General features: G+C 33.2%; 3 protein-coding genes across 3 annotated transcripts; 1 reads left to right on the top strand and 2 right to left on the bottom strand.

Annotated features, from left to right (window-relative positions):
- Positions 1-643: 643 nt before the first annotated feature.
- On the bottom strand, positions 644-9,303 carry LOC122716255. The gene is made up of 4 exons (XM_043939157.1): positions 9,027-9,303; positions 3,618-3,710; positions 2,731-3,012; positions 644-2,151 (listed from the first exon to the last, which is right to left on the bottom strand). Exons 1-4 carry the CDS (start codon positions 9,148-9,150, stop codon positions 1,847-1,849), a joined length of 804 nt encoding a protein of 267 aa, XP_043795092.1. The 5' UTR covers positions 9,151-9,303; the 3' UTR covers positions 644-1,846.
- A 3,162-nt stretch (positions 9,304-12,465) lies between these two features.
- On the bottom strand, positions 12,466-13,996 carry LOC122716307 (protein takeout-like). The gene is made up of 3 exons (XM_043939241.1): positions 13,915-13,996; positions 13,219-13,459; positions 12,466-12,907 (listed from the first exon to the last, which is right to left on the bottom strand). The coding sequence occupies exons 1-3, from the start codon at positions 13,994-13,996 to the stop codon at positions 12,466-12,468; spliced, it is 765 nt and encodes a 254-aa protein (XP_043795176.1).
- Positions 13,997-15,398: 1,402 nt separating this feature from the next.
- On the top strand, positions 15,399-19,196 carry LOC122716302. The gene is made up of 5 exons (XM_043939234.1): positions 15,399-16,472; positions 16,677-16,949; positions 17,085-17,211; positions 17,328-17,486; positions 18,720-19,196. Exons 1-5 carry the CDS (start codon positions 15,399-15,401, stop codon positions 18,839-18,841), a joined length of 1,755 nt encoding a protein of 584 aa, XP_043795169.1. The 3' UTR covers positions 18,842-19,196.
- Positions 19,197-19,500: the final 304 nt, after the last annotated feature.

Raw genomic sequence — 19,500 nt, 5'->3', positions numbered from 1 at the left:
TGATGGATGAAATCGAGCGAAATTTTGATTTTTGTTTTGCAGAAGAAGTGATTCGTACGATTTTTGGTTATAAAGAATCGTGGATGGGATATGTGATGGATTGAGCGAAATTTTATGGAATATTAATTTTTGTTTTGCAGAAGAAGTGATTTGTTCGATTCTTGTGCTTGTGAAGATCGAGTGATTTGAGAGTGATTCTTGTTTGATTTTTGTTTATGAAGATGAATGAGGGATTTTGATTTTGATTTTTGAATGTCGAAAGATAATATTAAATGACGAATTAAATATTTTCAATTAATGAGAGTGATTTGAGATGATAATTTATTATATTTGATTTGTATATAAGTGGTGAAAAGTTTTATTTTATTTTTATTGTTGATGATTTGAACTTTTTTTATTAATTCATGGAAAATATACGATTGATGATTCTAGAGAATTCTAGGGAATTTTTTACTGATTTCTCGAAGTGCAAAGTTTCCAAGAATACTTTTTCTCATTAATTCATGGAATATTTAAAATGGAAAAATTTGTTCTTCGTTCAATCTACAGGGAATTAATAAAACGAACGATTAAAACATGTATGAAACTATCTTGACATTTTTATTTATATCTTTAATTGAATTCTAAATTTAAAATTTTATTATTACACGTATATTTAAGGCATGATATCTTCTACGATAGATCTACAATACTTGAATCATAATGAAAACATAAAATATAAATGTTTTCAATAATGACTAATGCCATGTGTCGTCGTTACGTACCTTTGTAAACAAGAAACTATCGTAATCCTGGCAGACAATGTTACATCGTACACAGAAAATCTTATTATCTCGAATTTCATCACACGTTATTCGAAAAGATTTCTAGATAGATAGTGCGACAAAATTATTTACTTAAGTACGTAAAATTATATTTTTATTTTTCCTTTCTCGTTCCCGTTTAATCTGACATTTCGATAAGGAGAAATATCTTTGGAAATAAAAATTCACGATTGTCCTAAACTTCGATATAATATTTGAACAACAATAATCATTTTGTCGAGATAAATGTAAAAGGAAAATTATCAGAAGATAAAATTAAATTATACCGTATTAGAATTATAGGTGTAATCTCGATGCAAGAAATATTGCAAAATTGAATACATTTTTAGGTCAGCAATAATTCTGTCTTTAATGCACGGTGTACGTACCGTACATCATCGATAATGCAAATGTCAAACGAAATATCACTGCATTGCAATTGAAATTAACGATAAGTAATTACAATAATACTAGACATTTGTTTCGAAATACAACTGAAAATGGTACAATATAGAGACATCTCTGAATTTGTTCTTTGAACTCGTTCTTCTGAAAATTATAAACATCATAAATAGAATGAAATTAAAAAAGAATATAGAAAAATTAAAGGATAGAAAGGAATCATCCTAAGGAAAGAAAAACTTTCCAAAATTTCACTTTTAAAAGAAATAAAAAAAAAAAAAAGAAAAGAAAAGAAAAGAAAAGAAAAGAAAAACTTTCAACCAAAGTTCAAACAACCAAAAACAACTTCACTCAAACACCACCTCGATTCGTATAATAATCCTTAAAAAAAACGATAAATTTCCCCGAATTAATATCATTCTTCTTCTTCAATCCGCATCAATGCACAATTTGAAGTCGTCAAAATAATCTGTCCATCAATATCCACGAATCCTTCTCCATTCTCACCTTTGACTCTCATCGATTCACGTTCCAATTCCACGTGTAAAATCATTTTCAGAAAAATGAAATAAAAAAAAAAGGAAAAAAAAAAAAAAAGAAAAAGAAAAGGAGAGTGATTCTCGAAAGAATTAGAGAACGAGCTACGTGTCACGAAGCCAAACTTTCAACGGGACCTTGTTCAAAGCCTTGCCAAGGAAATTCTTAAAGTGTTTCGCGATACTGGCGCTCGCTGCCGGTCTCATCTCCTCGATGATCTCCTTCGCGTTCTGGTTGAGGAACTGGTTCATCGCTTGGCCGATCACGTTGTCGCCGTTCAATTGATCGACCACCCGGAAACGGGCGCGGCCAAGACCGAAATCGACCAGCATCCGCGCCACTTTTAAATAACGAACCCCATCGCGGATCTCCTCCGCGCCCTGGATACGGGCGACCGCCTGGACATCACCTGCAATTCCATCATTTTCTCTCTTTCTTTCTTTCTTTTTCCTTTTTCCTTTTTTTTTCTGTTCCCGATTTTTACCGAGTTTCTCAAAGCGAATTTTCGAATTCGAAGCAAGCAAGCAAGCAAACATTATTATGGATACCAAAATTTCTATGTCGAAGGAGATTTCGATTAACTTCTATTTTTTTCTCTCTACTATATCGTTGTGGATCGATATAATTTTTTTTCTTTTGGGAAAAGAAAATTTTGACAGAAGAACTCATTCTCATTTGAATGAAATTATTTCGAAGATTTAAAAAAATGGATAGTGTAAAATTTAAATAAATATATTTTTATGATCTCATCACGATGATTGCCAAGGGGTTGATCAATTTTTTTTAAATGTAAATGAAAATTTTTAATCCCTGTTCAATTAACCACGAATAGCAGACTTGTGTCAATATACAATATAAATTATAAAAATATTTAATAATTATATGAGTATCAAATATGTTATTCAAAAGGTTGTTTTGTTTGTTCTGATTAATATTTATAGAAGCTTATTTCATAAAAAATGAAGAAAGGATAATGTAATCGGCTCACCGAAGAGGGCCCAAAATTCGCCGTGGCTCTGAATGGGGAAGAGCAACACGTTCCCCACGACCTCGTAACGGCCTTGAAGTTCGATCTTCGGGAATGCTAAATGAACGTCAAGCCTGTATGTTTTCACGTCGACTCGTGACTTCGTTAACGAGTAATTTCCAGCTCCTATAACCGTGATATTTGAGAACAATGCCCTGACACGAACAGCCCCTTGGCCGTTCTCCATTCCCAGTTCGGGGATGATCAGCGGTTCGATCGGGGGTAAGTCCAGTTCAGGAATACCTATGCAAATATAATTGATGATGTGACGTGGATAATTTGAGAATTTATCCAGAAATTTTTAATAAAATTTAAGAGAAATGAAGATCGGGAACGAAGCAATTTATTCAATGAGATTTATATGTATTCGATTCGTATTTTATTTTCGTATAAATATGTGCGATGACTGTAAATGTAAATTTCGAAATGATGAGACGAAGCATTCAAGTATATTTTAATATAAATGTATCTTGATATAAATTTCGAAATAAACACGAGAAATGAAGCAAAGTCGCAGAAAAACTTTTAATTTATATAAAGTAACTCAAGTAAAACGAAATTACACTGATTGCACCTTATGTAAACCTACTGATTTCGAGAGCTTATTACATAATATATCTTCATTCTAATTCCATATTCTGTTTCAATTTTCTTTTTCTTTTAGACAATAGAAACAAATTTAAATTCGTATATCTTTCATATAATCTAAATTTTGTATCTCTGTCTTAAATATTATATTCTTAAAGTGTAATATATACTTCAGTTAAATAGTATTTCCGTATTTCGTGATACAAAAATAATAATAATAAAGAATTAATTTTAAGAATATTCTTAAAATGTTTACTCACCCTTCAGCAAATATGGTTGCAGATGATTCAACGTATTCTGAAAGCACACGTCTATCTTGGGATCTGACCTACTGCAGGGTAATATGTATTCAGCTGTGAAAAAATACAAAATTTTGAAAGAATAGAATCTCAAATTTTCCATGTTACTATAGAATGGAGGGTGAAATTTTCATTTCGGATTGTTATATTTTATTTACACATCTTTCTACTTCTTCTATCTTTATGCAATCACTTTCAGTGTCTTTAGAAAATTTATCCAATTTCTCGATTATTTTGTCGTTCCTTGTCAACTCTTAACATGAATTAAATTAAAATATTATGTAATTATATAAATATTAAAATATGTTAAAATTATTAGAAGATAGAGAAAAATATTTTGCTCGTCTAATTAATATTCTATTTCTTTTCAAATATTTTACCTGGCGTTGAAAGAAATTTCTACTTACTTCTTTATTATGCATTATTATTCACAAGATTGATCAGAGACTGTTTTATTTATTTATTTTTTTTTTTTTTATGAAAATGCAAAACATTCGAACTTGACACATAATTCAATTCATAGAATCTTTGAAATATTCCCAGAATTGATTCTTATCCTGATAGAGATCACGGAAGTTTTTCACATACAAGATTTTTGAAATACTAATTTTCTAGATATTATCATTGACAAGGAATAATAAAACTCTATTCTACAAACATCGAATCACCAAATCAAAATCGAATATGATATATTTACAAAATGTGTCAAAATTTCAATCTCTCATTGAATATCTCAATGATATAACGTTAATACAATTACAAACACAAAAATAAAATTTATAAAAAAAAACTAGGAAACAAACTTATTACTCAATCCAACGAACAGACAATATTTTGAAGTTACATAGATCACAAAAAGAAAAAAGAAAAAGAAAAAGAAATCATGAACGTTTATCCAGAAACGACTTCCTCTATTCGAATTTTTCTCCATTTCGTTACAGAGCAATTTCCCTCGAACACAAGTCACAATTTATAAAAATACGAATTCCTTAAAACTTTAAATAAGAACCTCTTACTAAGCGATCATACCCTACGTTGTTACATCAGCGAAGAAAATTTACGACGCATAATTTTCGCTACTTTCTTTTCCCCCACGTGTTACAAAGGGATACGAAAAACTTATTTTAATTTATTTTAATTTTTGGAATTTATTATCCCTCTCTTTTTTTTTTTTTTTCTTCACTCATTCCATCCAGTTCGAAAACTGAATCCACTTGTTTTCCCGTATAATGAATCGTTAAACTATAAAATTATTTTATCATTTTACTCGAAACTCGTTAAATTTTAATACAAGTCATTACTTTTAAAGATTTCTTTTTTTTTTTTTTTTTTTTTTTTATTGTTTGACGCAACACACGCTTTTCTTGCTCGCAGCTTGTGGAATGATTGATGGATTGCTATAATAATAGGCGATAGCGCACAATGGCTTGAAACTTTGAGCTATAAATCATTAACAATCATTATTTATAATTGTTATAACTCATAATTTTCTCTACTATATATATTTTTTTTATATACTTTTTCTTCCCCTTTCGTTTAAGCAATTTGTTGAAACGAACAATTAACTTAATACGAGAGATTGATGCAAATGTGTGTGTGATGATATAAAAAAATATGTTATGTGAAAAATTTTAAATGATGATAGTGTGAGAACGTTGACACACAGAGTAGTGAAATGATTAAGAGAAACAATATAAGAGAACATATATAAAATATGGGGAAACGGTGTTTACGAAGTGATTTGAATGCGTGTAATGTCGTGAATGCAGCACAGTGTTGTTATTGTCTCTGTTGTTAACACTTGGAGAAACCAAATATGCATTTTAGCTTTAAATGGATATTAACATAGGGATTAATTTATATGGAAATTTGTTGTCATTATTTTAAATTCTTTTGTTTGAAGACGAGTAAAAAAAAAAATTTCAATTCCAATTGAATTATCGTTTAACTACCATTGATTATTTACTACTAATTTGTTAAAATTACAATATTAATTACTAGATAATTATTGAAATCAAAAATTGAATGGTAAATATAAGGATTAAGAACATTTTAATCAGAATTCAGATTCGACTAAATCTTTTCGATTATTTCATTACTAGATTATCGAATTAGATTTATAATATGTATATATTTTCAGTTCAGGTTAGGTTTAGTTTAGCTTAGGATCAGCTGTAGATCTAGCAAAAGTGAAACTAACACCAAACTTTCCACGTCTAATCGAATAGGAGAGAAAAATGCATACCATAACTGCCCACGCAACTTTATAATCCCATAATATCTTTGATCATTCCTGTGATCAATAACAAATAACATTTGGTTTTACAATTAGTTAGATTGATAGTTGAAGAAATTAACTGATTGTCAATTTCATAGATCCATCTTTATCTTTATTAACATAGTATGCTTACACCATCTTTGTTAAGCCATTCTATATTTATATTCAACTTTCAATCCTAGTGTATATATTATTGATAAAATTTCCCTAGAGAAATTTTTTTAAGTTAAATCCTAGTTGCAATATACTTTATTTCATCATTAATATAACATTAACGTATATGTCAATTAACTAACTATTTGATAAAATATACTAACCTTTAAGTAACCTTTAACTAACCTTTATAAAGCCATCCTGTATTCACATTAATTTCTATTCTAACATTTACAACTGAAAACCATTGATAAAACTTTTCGAAAGAAACTTTAAAAGTTGAATTTTCAATCAATGCCTTTCAATCACTCTACCATTAATCATAGCACTTGCACAACCCGCTCTATTTCTATATTCAAATTAATCCTAACTAATTTCAATCAATACTCACGCTCAAAAGCACTAATATTTTTCTAAATAAATTTCATCTTATTTACAATATAAACCACTTGCTCTACTATCATTATCATAACACACCAGTTTATTCTAAACTTAATCCCAATTCTAACCATATTCAAACTAATTTTAATCAAAATCCACACATTAAAAATCACTATATGTAAAATTTTTCTAAAAAATTTCACCCCATTCAAAATATACACCACCACTAATATCCTCACCCTACCATTCAATTACAATTCCACGAAATAAAAATAAAACCTTTTAGCTAAATTTCATCTCTGTCATCGAGTCATCATCATCATCATCATCATCATCATCATGGTCGTTGCAAGGTCCATGACCAACGAAAGAATCTGGACCGTTCGATGCACCGTTCCGGTTTACCCGTTTACGCTTTCACTCTCGAGGAATCATGCGAAGACGAGCGTGTCGAGGATACCAGCCGTAAGACCAGCTCTAAACATCGGCCAGGCCGCTACTTTCTCCGCTCGATTACCGATCCACGGGCCCGCGTTATGCAATCTCTGACATAACCTTCGCCACGCCATCGAGAGTCGTTACGCCATGCTACCATTAGCCGTTCAACCAACGCCATAACCATAACGTTGCGTTGGATTTTCCTTTCGTACTTTAATAAACGACGAAATTTGAGGATGTTTCGAATCTTTGCTCTCGATGAATTGTATTGATGATCCTACGATTTTCAAATAAATAATGGAGCTCGAAATTTGGACGGAATTTGAACGTTTGCTTTGGATGAATTTCGTTTTGATTAAGAGAGAATTGTGTTAAGGAGGATGCGTTTTCGTTGAGGATGATTTCGAGAAATAATTTCTTGTCGGTGGAAGGATGATGATAAATTTTTTTTTACGAAAGAAATGAAGAGACGTCATTAGAAAATGAGAAGTTTGGATGAAATTGTGGATGAAGTAAGAATTTTTTTTTATTAAGTTTTGAGCTTGAATAGGAAGTCGATTTGAGACTAATCTTCGGAGGAAGAAGACTTTTAGAATCTACGAATCGAGATATTAATATTTAATTAATAACGTTTTAATTACTTGAAAAATATTTTACACGGTAATTTTTTCACATTAATTTACAAATAAAAGACACGTTCATAATCTGCCTTGCAAATTTAACGAGCAAGAATTTATTATAATTACAACGAGTTTGAGAATTCGACCTTCGAAACAATGATGGTATCAGAAAATTTATGAACATTCCTACGATAAATTATCCAGCAATCTGCTTCCATTCGTGCTAAGAAATAGAAAATAGATATAGCAAGAAAATGTCGAAAAACTCAATTTCTATACATTTTCATCCTTTTCAAAAATTTTCTAAAATTTAACGACCAACTGTTGTTTCAGTTTGAAAATTTTACAAGCGAAAGAATCTCTAATTTTTAGAAGCAAAGGAAAAAACATTTGAATCTCGAAAATCTCAATTTTTACAATTTTCAAAAAAAAAAAGAAAATAACGATTAATAATTATCCTTTACCCTAGCTACTTTCACGCTGAAGAAGTGGAAATCTCCACAATTTGAAAAGTTCCAAACTGAATTTTTTCTACAATTCTTTTCGAAAGGAACAATCGAATAATCGATTAGATTAATTTTTGAAAATAAATTTGAAAATAATATTGAAAAGGAAAAGAAGGGAAAAAGAAAATGGAACACTTGGTCAAAGTTATGCTCCAAATTGTCAGCCGGTTTGTCACCACGAGGAGAAACTGGTGCAATGCAACACGCTTCCGCGATACAATCGTTTCCCACTGTTCCTCTCCGCGTGTAAAGAGAAAGGCCTGATACGCTCAATGATCGTAAAAGGAAAATACGAGGAATAATTACTCGCTCGTAATACTATTTCGTTTCATTCTGTTCCCGGTTCTACGTAGAATACGTGTACGTATTCTTGAGTACGAAGAACAAAAATTATATTTATTGTAATGAAACTGGTCTCTGGGCAATCTGGCATGTGAAATTTCTTCTGAATAGTTTGAAATAACTCGTCTGATAAAATTGATCGTTTGTCTGAACACGAGTGTTAAATCAATTGTTAAATCATCGTCAGATCCCCTTGGTTTATCGAACTGTGGAAAGTTGTTGTATAACTGGAACTCTATAATATATGTATTAATTTGAAGGAGCATTATTCTTTATTTATTTATTTTTTTTATTATTAATTTATTAAAATAATTATTATTTTTCCACTGTCGCCATTGTGGAAAGTTGTATCGACTTTCAAATATTTTTCTGTCTTTTATTATATTACATTAATTATCCACATTTGACAGTTATTACAGTTATCAATTGTCGTTTCAAACCATGGAAAGTGATTGCGTAACGTTTATCAACTTTTTAACATTTTTATTCCTGTTTCTTTTTTCCTTATTCTTTTTTTTATAATTACACGGTTGACGCACGCCAATTGAATGATAGATTATTTCGCACGATAATTCGATAGCAAGAAAGATACACAGATTCAGATCACATAACAATCTAAAAATCTATGAGAATGGCACTTGGATTGGCTTACGAGTTTCGAAGTCGGGCTCGTTCAATGCGGCGTTTCTGCTTTCTTCCTTATCACAGGACACCAATTCGCCGGAGAACAATCCAAAAATCACCGCACAGATCGTTATCCTTCGTTGGGGAAGCATGTTGGAGAATTTCGACCTCGATCGAGGTCCACCAATGGGGATAAAAAATGATCTTGAAGAATCGAACGTGTTATGTGAATTTTTTTACATAGGAATTTAACGTGAACGAACTTTTAAATTTTAAATTTAAAAAAAAAAGATTCTATTTAAAATATCCGATAACGATAGTTTATTTATTTATTCTTTTTTTATTCTTAAAATTCAAGTTGAATTTGCACTTGTTTATTTATGAATGCACACTAGTTCACTTAGTTTTTTTTTTTTTTTTTTTTATATTCTTTTTTTTCTTCTTCTTTAAGTTGAGGAGATTTTTTTAAATAAATTTCTTTCTCTTCTTTTCTCTCAGTTACTTCGAACACACGAGATTATAATCGAGATGAGAAATCAAGGTAGCTAGGTGGATCGATTCTTGTAAACTAAACACGCGTTCCTTTCGTATTCTGTCTTATATGCAAGCATTCCCCTACTCTGAGGACTGCTATTCGGCCGTCGCCGATTCTTCTTTCCATTTCTCATGAGTGGAATCGATGCGCATTTTTTTTGCCATTAATTCCATCATTGAAAATTTGGGAAAAATTAATTTGTCAGATTCTTATTTTATTTCTTATTTCTCTTTGTATTTCTCGTGTAAATGAAAATATTTGTTCTTGCATTTAATTTAATTTAATATTTTTCTAAATTTTTCTTCTTTATCTTTATCTTATCCATCCCTTTATTCGTAATTTAATTTGTAAAAACTTCTAACTAGATATCACCTGGATTAAAAAAGTTGCAATGCTTTTAATAATTTTTAATAATTTTTCTTTATTACAGACAATTATAAATTTTCTTAAATTATAAATTTTCTTAAATTATAAATTTCTTCAATTATAAATTTTCTTAAAATTTAAAAGAGCAAAAATATTCTCACCTTACGAATATCACTTCTTAATTTATTATTTAATTTATAAAAATTCTCTTAAAAAAAAAAAAAAAAGAAGAGATAGAGATCGATTACTCTTCGATCTGATAAAATAGGGAAGTTGGTTTTCGTTTCGCAACGATTTTTTTCATTTCAGACCTACGCCAACCTATTTGAGGATCACAATGATCGTTCGATTTCATAATCGAGATCCACCTGTTCAGAGGCGACATTTAATTTCCAATGTTCACCATTGCGCAACGAACCATCGTGGTTGAACAGATGGAAAGATAATGGGGCCCAGTCAAGCCCAAGAAAAGTGTACGCGCTCTGTATATGCGCCAAATGAATAGCACGGTTTGCGCAATCGAGCTTCTGCCCGATCATTGCGAGAGCTCTACATCCATCCTCTCTTACCAACCTCTATTACTAGCGTTTTAATAACATTAATTCGACCGACAACCATTGTGAAACCTCGTTTCACGCTCCTCGCCGCGCGATTTCATTTTCGTTCCACACCATTGTTTCCCAGATTTTCATGTGTGACGAAAGAACCCGGTTGAGTGGCAAGCGGAGAAATAAAATCGTGTTTGTTTAAGTCCAATTGTCTAAGTAAATCTTGCCCAATGTGTGTCTTGCACTTTGAAATGGGTATCGAGGATCGAGGAAATTCTAGATTAACGAATCTTTATTTTCTGAATTTTTTCATCCAAGGATCCAAGGATTTTAAGATTTTTCTAAAATTCGACGAAGACGAAAAAAAAAGAAAAAAAAAGAAATCAAAAATAATTAAGAAAGATATCGATCTGCAACAAATTGTTTATAACAGGAGGAGAAATAAATTGGAACGAAATTGAGGAAAGAAGATTTGTTTAATTATTATAATAAGAAGGATATTATGTAGAAAAAAAAAATTATAATTATTTTTAAACTTCCGTCAGGAGTTATTAATAGTTAATAATAGTAAGTCACGATTGCCTGTCCAATGATATGTGGATAGTGCATAGCTGGTCATGAATGTGTAATGCGGTATTGTCTTTTCGAATTGGTCCTTGATAAGGATCGTGCACTGCATACAAGACAAATTACTCGGAAATGAGCGATGAGGAAAGCTGTATTTTACAATTGGCCTCCCATTTCTATGACAAATATATATTTATTTGATGAAACGAATAAAGATTTAAAAAATTAATGACGATGATGATGATTTAAAAATTAATATTTTATATTTATTTGATTCAATCTAATTTTATAATATATAAAATATCATCATTATCTTTTAATTATCATATCCGGTCGATATTTCTTTAAAATATGTATATTTTTTTTAAAATATTTAGAATTATTAATAATAATTATTACAATAATTTAAATATTTATTACTAATATTGAATACCATCGTTTATGATCGTTGAATTAATGTTACACGTGTGTTGATGTTTCCACCCATTCCGATTTTAATGATTCAGCCATTTGTTTGAACACCTTGAAACTTTCAAACATTTCACATCGTTTAAAGAAATTCCGAAAGAACTTGTCGCTGTTGCCCAATTTATAACTCATTAAAAAAAAAAAAAGGTGTGTCGACATCGATACTTGTTAAACCTTCTATTCTTACAATTTTTGTACGACTTCCTAATTCCGATTTTTTTACAAATTTATACTTGAAAATGACAAAAAAAAAAAGAAAAATAAGAAAGAACAGGTTTTCAACGAGGTGAAAAACAGAAAGAAGTGAAAAATATTAATTTCGTTCAAATGTGGACCAGTTTCTCTACTGTAGAAACAGGTTTGGCCATTCTTTATTTGAAACGAAAAGAAAAAAATAAATTCGTTTCTCAAAAGAAATTCGAAACTCTGTCGAAGATTTAATCACGGATCACGTTCTACTGTTGTGATATTTGCGATTTCATACGACGCCTGCAATACCGTTCCACGTTTTACACGTTTGTCTCGCGAGTTATCTTCGTCCATCCTTAAGGCGTTACATCATGTTCGAAGTGTAAAAGTATCTAGATATCTCATGGAACTTGTTCCATGCTCTGAAATACCGACACCGAGAAAAGAGTGTCTCTTACGCCCTCTACGATTTGTTGCGAATTTCTATCGCATATATATCGTATAACATACGCAAGAGAGAATGTTTCTCGTTTTTTTGAGATCGAAATTTTTACAAAAAGAAAAAAAAAAAAAAAATATCTAAATTTTAATATTCAAAATTTTCTCCTTCTCAAACAAGCATAAGATACACAACACATTGTATAAAATATAAAATATATTGTATACAATTAATTAAATATAAAATACAAAAATTTATAAAACAAATTTCTTACAAAATCGTTCAACGTTATAATATAAACATTAACAAAGAAAAAAAAAAAAAGAAAAAGAAAAAATAAACTGTTACATCACTTCTAAGGTGGCAACAACACATTTTCCGGAAACACGGAGAAAATCGTGTTCGTGAATTTCATGATAAGCATGGCTATAGTCTCCTCTAATTTCGGTCTAATCTCGGCGATAATCGTGTTCCAATTGTCGTTGAGGAAAAGATTCATGGCGCCAGACAACATTTCGTCACCGTCGAACAAATTGTCCAAGTGCACCGTGGCATGCCCGATCTCGAAATCTACGTAAATATCGTCGACAGCCTGATGAATCGAGCCTGTCCTCTCGTTCAGATACCGCTCCATCTGTATCGTGACAATTACGTCGATGTCGGTGAAGTTTCCGTGTCCCAACCCGTTCCCCGTGATCGATAGCATCATGATTCTACCATCCATCACGTAATTCGACACCATCTCCAATCGTGGGATGAAGAGTTTCAATCGTATCACGTTTTTATCCAAGTCGAGTCTGATGGAAAAATGATTCTCACGCTTTGTGTTTCATTGTCGTCGAAGATTTCGCGATTTCATAAAATATTTAATTAAACTGTATATCTATCGAATGCTTCAAGAAATGTTCTTGATGAAAATTTGTTTTTTTTTTTTTTTTTATTGTGCGAGAAAAATAGACTTAATTAAATTTTAATTAAATTTTCTTTTAAAAAGAGAATGTGAATAATTCGGCATATAGAAATATAAATGTAGAAAAATGTAGATAACATTTTTTTCTTCTTTTTTTTTTAGAAAGGTGAAAAGAAATATTTGTATGCGAGAACCCACCTGATACTCTTAGGTACGAAATTAGTTCCTCCAAATATGGACACGTTGTTGTAGATCGCCCGGATGTAGATCGGACCGGAAGATTGATCGATCTCGATCTCGTCCAAGTGGAGTGGTTCACACGTTGGTATTCCAAGGGCCGGTATACCTTTTCTTAGATACGGTTTCAAGGAATTGACACTCTCCTTTATACAGTCGCTAAGATGCGGATCACTTTGATGGCATATCTTCAAGAACGAGGCTGAGGAAAGTATAAAATTACGATTAATTTTATCTTAAAAAGAAAAGATTTGTGTAAAAGATGTATATAAAAATTTAATAATCCTGTGAATTACACTTATTGGAGAAGAATAATTTGAATTGTATACGATTAGGTATAAAAATTCATCGATTAATTTACGATTGTAAATAAAACATAATTAAACGTAATTAAAAATAAATCCGAGCATTGTGTTCTCTCTATCATTAACCTTGTCCAGAATTCAAGACCTCGATTCTTTCCACATGATTTTCTCTACGATTCATCATCGATTAAAATGCAAGTGTTCCAGATTGATGGTATTAACACCTATATACTGGGTGTATTTTTTAAATATACTATAATACGAATAAAATAATTAAAAATACGTCGGATATTAAAATAAAAATTTATATATATATATATATTTTTTTTTTTTTGTTACACGAACTACTTACGTATTTCTGGGATAGGCGATGGAATGGCGATGGACAAGCAACTTGTCGCGAAAAATATTACGAAGGGGACGTGGAGGAGCATGGTTGTTGCCACGGCGAGGTTCGAGCGCGAAATAATTTCGCGTGGCGTCGAAAATTATGGAACGTGGCATCGATTAGCAATTTCGCTGACACCTCCTTTTTTCTATTGCATTCGCAGTTCCTTTTACGGATCACGCAATTCAAACGTTCCAATATTTGTCTCGTATCAATTTTTATTGCACCTTCGTGCCGATTGAATCCCCTTGCAAATTAAACCGATCGCTCGAGGAAGCGACGAATTAATGATGATGACTATTTTTAATGAATCGTTTCTTATATTATAATTAAAAAAAGAATCATTATATCTTGCCTCATAAAAATTAATCAAATCGTATCATGCAGCTTAACAACTTCCATTAATCAAATTACTATGAATTTCATTTTATCATACACATTTTATTCATTGAACAAATGAAACAAATTTTCATTAACTTTCCTATTCGCATAATTCTTTTCACTGTTTCAAACATCCAAGTAAAAAATAGATCAAATCGCAACAAAACGTCGATAAGTCCTCGACAGACCTTCGATATCAAGCTCAACCTCCATCGAGGACTTAAGTCTCGCCTTAACACCATCATCCCCGTACCAAACCTATTAAGCACAAAAAAAAAAAAGTCACCATACCACGCACGTACATTTAAGAGAGCAAGGTGAATTGCGTAACATCGATCGAACATAGCTTCGATAGCTATTTGCGGCCTCTTCTGACCCGCCATTACGTCTTCCACTTAAGGTCGAAAGGAAGGACCTTGCCCCCTATATACCTCTCCTCGCAACGGGAGTGAAACGCAAGATGGGGGAGTTACTGGAGGGAAAAGGAGAGGGAAGAAGAAACTAGAAGAAGGATCGCATTTACTTAAACGGGAACAAGAATGAGAAGATTGGTCCATGGCCCAGATCCCCGGACGCCCTTCCACGACGCGATATAAAAAGGTGGCGCGGGTGCATCGTCGACTCGTTTTTGCACGGGGATACAACGAGGTGTGAGATGGTTGCGGAGGGTAAGAAGTAGTCGATCGGTGTCGTCGATTGATAGAAGAACTGGAGGAGGCACGAATCGTTCGGGAGTGTTGATGTGCGCTACCCTGCTCTGCTTTCTTCTCGTCTTCGTCGTGGTAGCCGTAATCGTCCTCTTGGTGATCAAGCCTGATTACATTTGGGAGATCAAGGCTGAGGAATAGAAGGTTCTTTGGAATTCGAAGTGGTTCTCCAAAGTGTTTCCTAAAAGGAAGTGATTTAAGAAAAGAGGCTTTTGTTAAGAGTCTCTTTTAAACTTTGGAAATAATTAAGGGTATCGAAGTGTTGAGGAAATCGGTTCTGGGGGGAAAAAGGGGGAATAAAGATTTTTCTGGAAACATTCTGAAACAGCAAAAAAGATATAAATAGACGCAATGATGAAGATGATGAAGACGATATTCCTTGCTCTAGCTTTGCTGAGCTTGGCAAACTGTCAGGGAACTCTGTTAGAAATGTCTCAACAGTTGTGGTCCAAGCTTCTGTCAGGTGGATTCTCGAAAGCGGGAAAGCTGGATCCCCTGAAGGTTCCGACGATCAAAGTGGATCAATCCGAGGGTAACACCAGTTACAGAATTATTCTTCGCAACGTGGAGATAACTGGGCTGAACGAGTCCAGGCTGGACAGCATCCACATAGCTCGAGGCCGTTTGAAATCGAACCTAAGCGAACTGGAGGCCGGCTACGTGAGCTACAGCGATCTCAGAGACTTGGACTCGATCAGGTACAGGTTCCACACATTGATCAAGGAGCCGAAAGGGCAAAACGAGAGCTTCGAGGCGATAGTCTCTGCCGCGAATCGACAGGTAAATAAATTCGGTTCGACAAGGGAGGAGGAGAGACTGAGAATGTACGACCCCTTCTTGATGAAGATTCAAGCGGAGAAAATGAGGCCGCCAGCCAACGAGCCACGCAAATTCCACCAACAGCCTAATAGCTTCGGTTCCTTCGACATGGAGGGCGCCAAAGTTCTCTCCAGGTCGGAGACCGCTCGTATCATCGAGAACTTGAGGTATCCTTCCGACGTGCAGATGATTTACGCGATGAGCGCGATGAACTCCGGATCGAACCCGAGAAACTACGATCGGAAGGGGAGCCAGGCAGCCAGGTCTGGTTCCTACGTCGACGGGAGCAGAGAGGAACACGGCAGACGAGAGGAGGATGAGAGAAGGGAGAAGAAGTTTGGCGGCAGAAGGGGGGAGGATCGTTACGGGGACGTTGAGACGATGGCGTCAGAGAATGTGGAGAGCGTGGCCGGGGGTCAGAGGTTCGTCCCTGGACAGATCGGCAGGGAAGAGGCGCGTCGTGATCGATCGAGGAACAATTTGGAGGATAAACCAGGGTACATTGATATCGTTTACGCGGATGGGGAGCGTAATGGCGGCGTGAAGCGCTTTGGAAACGGGAGAATAGAGTCTAAGGGGAATGCCAGAGTGTTCGGTGTGAACGGTGACGCAAAGGTAGGAATTTTTTTATATAAGATGAAAAAAAAAAATGTAAGAACGAATTCTTAGAATTGTTTTTAATAAATAATTCGAGTGTTTCTGAATGAACCTGAAAAGCTTCTATCTATTACAATTATATAAACGTCCACTGTTACTTAAGTGTCTCCTAAGAAATTCGTCTTATAACCTCGATTCACGTAAGGTGGTTTATGTAAACAGGATATCCTGGAGAATAAACGAGTTATTAGTCGCAACTGTACCGAGGGGGAATCGTTGACGAAGAGGAACGACGCCGTTAAGGCGGCCATAGAGGCGAAGAGGTTGGATGGATTGTCGAGATACGCGAGAGATTATCAGGAGAGGCAAGGATACTTCGAGGAAGGTATGCAGTTGGTTTATCATTACGGCGGGATGGACGCCAAGAATCCTGAGGAGCAGAAAATTGGCCAAGGGAGAAGACGAAAACGTGCTCATGGAGGGAACGACACTGATGTGAGCAATCGTCCCTTCCTCTTTTCAAATTATTCTCAATGATTTCCTTTTTCTTTTATTATTATTATTTTCTCCTTATTATTTAATCTCTGCAATTTTCTCCATTGTTCATATTTTTTTTCATCGATTTTCAAGGACGATGTGATGCACGTTATCGTGAAAATCAGGGTCCCACTGCTTCGCGTGAAATCCGATTACCAATTGATGGGCAAGGTTGGGCAGGAATTGGTAAGAGGAAGAGGACAGTTCAATGGGAATTTCTGTAAGTATATTCATTCAGGTGTAAAAAGTATCGATTTATACTTTGCGATATTGGAAGAATATTCGAATATTCTCTTTTTTTTATATTGAAGAAATAATATATATCGTTATTTGCAGCTGATGTGATCGGTGATTTCACTATCGAGTTGAAGAAAACCAAAGGGCAGGACGAGTTGATGGTTCGAGCGGCCAGGAGCAAATTAAATGCCACGAAGAAAAATGTTTCTCTTCAGGGGATGGACGAAGAGGGGCCAGTGAAATCGATTCTCAGCAATGGTAAGCTTTGTAAATTGAATAATTTTTTGTAAATTGAATAAAATTGATCAAGATCTTTAATAATTGCGATCAAAACATTACATTTTATATAATTCGACTTAGTAATGAATTTTCTTTCTCGAATTAAATAAAAAGAATCGAGTCAATGGGGAAACGTATAAAAAAGGTAATTGTCGATGTTCGATCAACGATAACAAAGCCAGTTCAACATTATGTAAAAACCTCTTTCATCTGTCGATGTTGTTGCGTCACGAAACCGGTATTCTTCCACAATTATGAGACGAAGAAAGGTTTTAATTCTTAATTGAGGAAAGCGATGTCGATAAACCTAAAGTGTTACGAGTGACAAAGAAACTATAATAATCTGAAAATTTCGATTTCGTCTTTCTATTTATGCACAGTTTAAGAATTTAAGAATTTGAGAAAGTTAGATTTCTGAAAATTTTTATTCAAACGAACGATATTCTCGGATTATTCTGGTGAAACAAAAGTTATGAGAATGATATGATTAAATTCATCACACAATTTTATATCTAAGTAGGTTTAATTGATTTGAGAATTTGATGGAAATGTACAAGAGATAAATACAAGAGGTATTTAATAATTAATAATTCATTGTTATTAAGTGCAACGATTGATATGTAAGATGTGATTATGAGTATCGACGACCGGATGAATGCCTCGCGTTTAAAACGTGTTAAGCGTGCGTGCAATTACATAAAAGGTAAGACTCGAAAGAAAGAAACGCTTCCTGTTAAAAGTATGAGATGTGTGTAAACACAAGAGTCTTATCACCTTCGTTTTCTTTTCGTTTCCTTGAAAATGTTGAAATTCCTCGAATTCTTCCCTCCCTCCTCCCCAAATTGTCAAACTTTTGATCAAACCTCAAATTTTTTTCAACCATTCGAATTCTTAATTCTCAAAATTCTATGCCAAACTCTCGAATTTGAAGAGTAAAATTCATCTAAAAATATCGTCTTTCGAAAACGATTAATCCAACAAATACCGATCAATTTCGAATCGAGCTTAATTTCTTACGCACGTGTAAAGTATTCTTTCCATCGAACGTTTTAGAAAACAATAGAAGAAAGTAAAAGTAGCGGTAAGAGTGTATTGACATCGATCGAACGAGAAGTAAAAGTCCGCTTTCAGACGCTTTTAACGCATCCTATCAATAATGTCCAGCGTATTAACTCGCTTAATAATAGATTCACGATTGACTTTCGTCCACAGGCTTGATGGCTGCGGAGGCGGTGGCCGCCATGCTTGCGGATGACCTGGCCACCAAGGCCCTGAACGACAAAACGGCGGATGCGATGATTTACAAAATGTACAAAAACCTTCCGGTCAATTAAAACCGGTGTCGAGGACAGTTGGGCTTTAATCGTTTTGACAGATTTATATTGTGTAATACGTGGTGGTCGAAATAATTCTTTCGTTCGAAGAGGAAACGTGTCAAGAGGATGGAGTTTCGTTGAATATGAAAGAAGTGTTTATGATTTTTTAGAATGATTTTATATATATATATATATTTTGAAATTGAAAAAGATGAAATTTTTGCAGCACTAAAAATTGTTAACGATTTCTTGTGTGTCGAAGATAGAACGAATAAGGTAAGGTATCATCTTAAGAAATAGAGTTACATCAGATAATATTTCTTTTGTTTATGTAATAAATGGCATATTTCTTCGAACGATCTTTTCAATTATCTTTTTTATTAATCAATAATTGCATGATTCTATATAATTACTTATTTATTTATTTCTATTTATTATATTTCTATTTACTGGCTATGACTCGAAGAGTTATTAACTGATTAACTTGTTTACTAAGTAAGATATTATATTTAGTTTTAACTTATGTAGTATATCACGTTACATATATTGAATTTCATACGTATATTTATTACACACATGTTTTACATTGTATACGCTTAAAAATTATTTAAATAGTAGATAAGTAATTATAAGTTAAAATAGTTTAATTTTTAGAATTCTAAAGAATTCATTTAATG

Source organism: Apis laboriosa, unplaced genomic scaffold (assembly GCF_014066325.1).
Source record: "Apis laboriosa isolate Shangri-la unplaced genomic scaffold, ASM1406632v1 scaffold43_cov150, whole genome shotgun sequence".
NCBI classification, from domain to species: domain Eukaryota; kingdom Metazoa; phylum Arthropoda; class Insecta; order Hymenoptera; family Apidae; genus Apis; species Apis laboriosa.
The sequence above is the reverse complement of the archived record's forward strand: the minus strand, read 5'-3'. Positions and strand labels throughout refer to the sequence as shown.

What these genes read in the sequence shown, in the direction of transcription:
- LOC122716255 (XM_043939157.1), bottom strand. Translation starts at nt 9,150, where the DNA reads ATGCTTCCCCAACGAAGGATAACGATCTGTGCGGTGATTTTTGGATTG. An exon ending in CGAGCCCGACTTCGAAACTC is followed by an intron (nt 3,711 to 9,026) that starts GTAAGCCAATCC and finishes ATTTTTTCACAG; the next exon opens with CTGAATACATATTACCCTGC. An exon ending in CGAATTTTGGGCCCTCTTCG is followed by an intron (nt 2,152 to 2,730) that starts GTGAGCCGATTA and finishes ATGGAATTGCAG; the next exon opens with GTGATGTCCAGGCGGTCGCC.
- LOC122716307 (XM_043939241.1), bottom strand. Translation starts at nt 13,996, where the DNA reads ATGCTCCTCCACGTCCCCTTCGTAATATTTTTCGCGACAAGTTGCTTG. An exon ending in ATCGCCTATCCCAGAAATAC is followed by an intron (nt 13,460 to 13,914) that starts GTAAGTAGTTCG and finishes TACTTTCCTCAG; the next exon opens with CCTCGTTCTTGAAGATATGC. An exon ending in TTCGTACCTAAGAGTATCAG is followed by an intron (nt 12,908 to 13,218) that starts GTGGGTTCTCGC and finishes TTTTTCCATCAG; the next exon opens with ACTCGACTTGGATAAAAACG.
- LOC122716302 (XM_043939234.1), top strand. Translation starts at nt 15,399, where the DNA reads ATGATGAAGACGATATTCCTTGCTCTAGCTTTGCTGAGCTTGGCAAAC. An exon ending in GTGTGAACGGTGACGCAAAG is followed by an intron (nt 16,473 to 16,676) that starts GTAGGAATTTTT and finishes TTATGTAAACAG; the next exon opens with GATATCCTGGAGAATAAACG. An exon ending in ATGGAGGGAACGACACTGAT is followed by an intron (nt 16,950 to 17,084) that starts GTGAGCAATCGT and finishes TCGATTTTCAAG; the next exon opens with GACGATGTGATGCACGTTAT.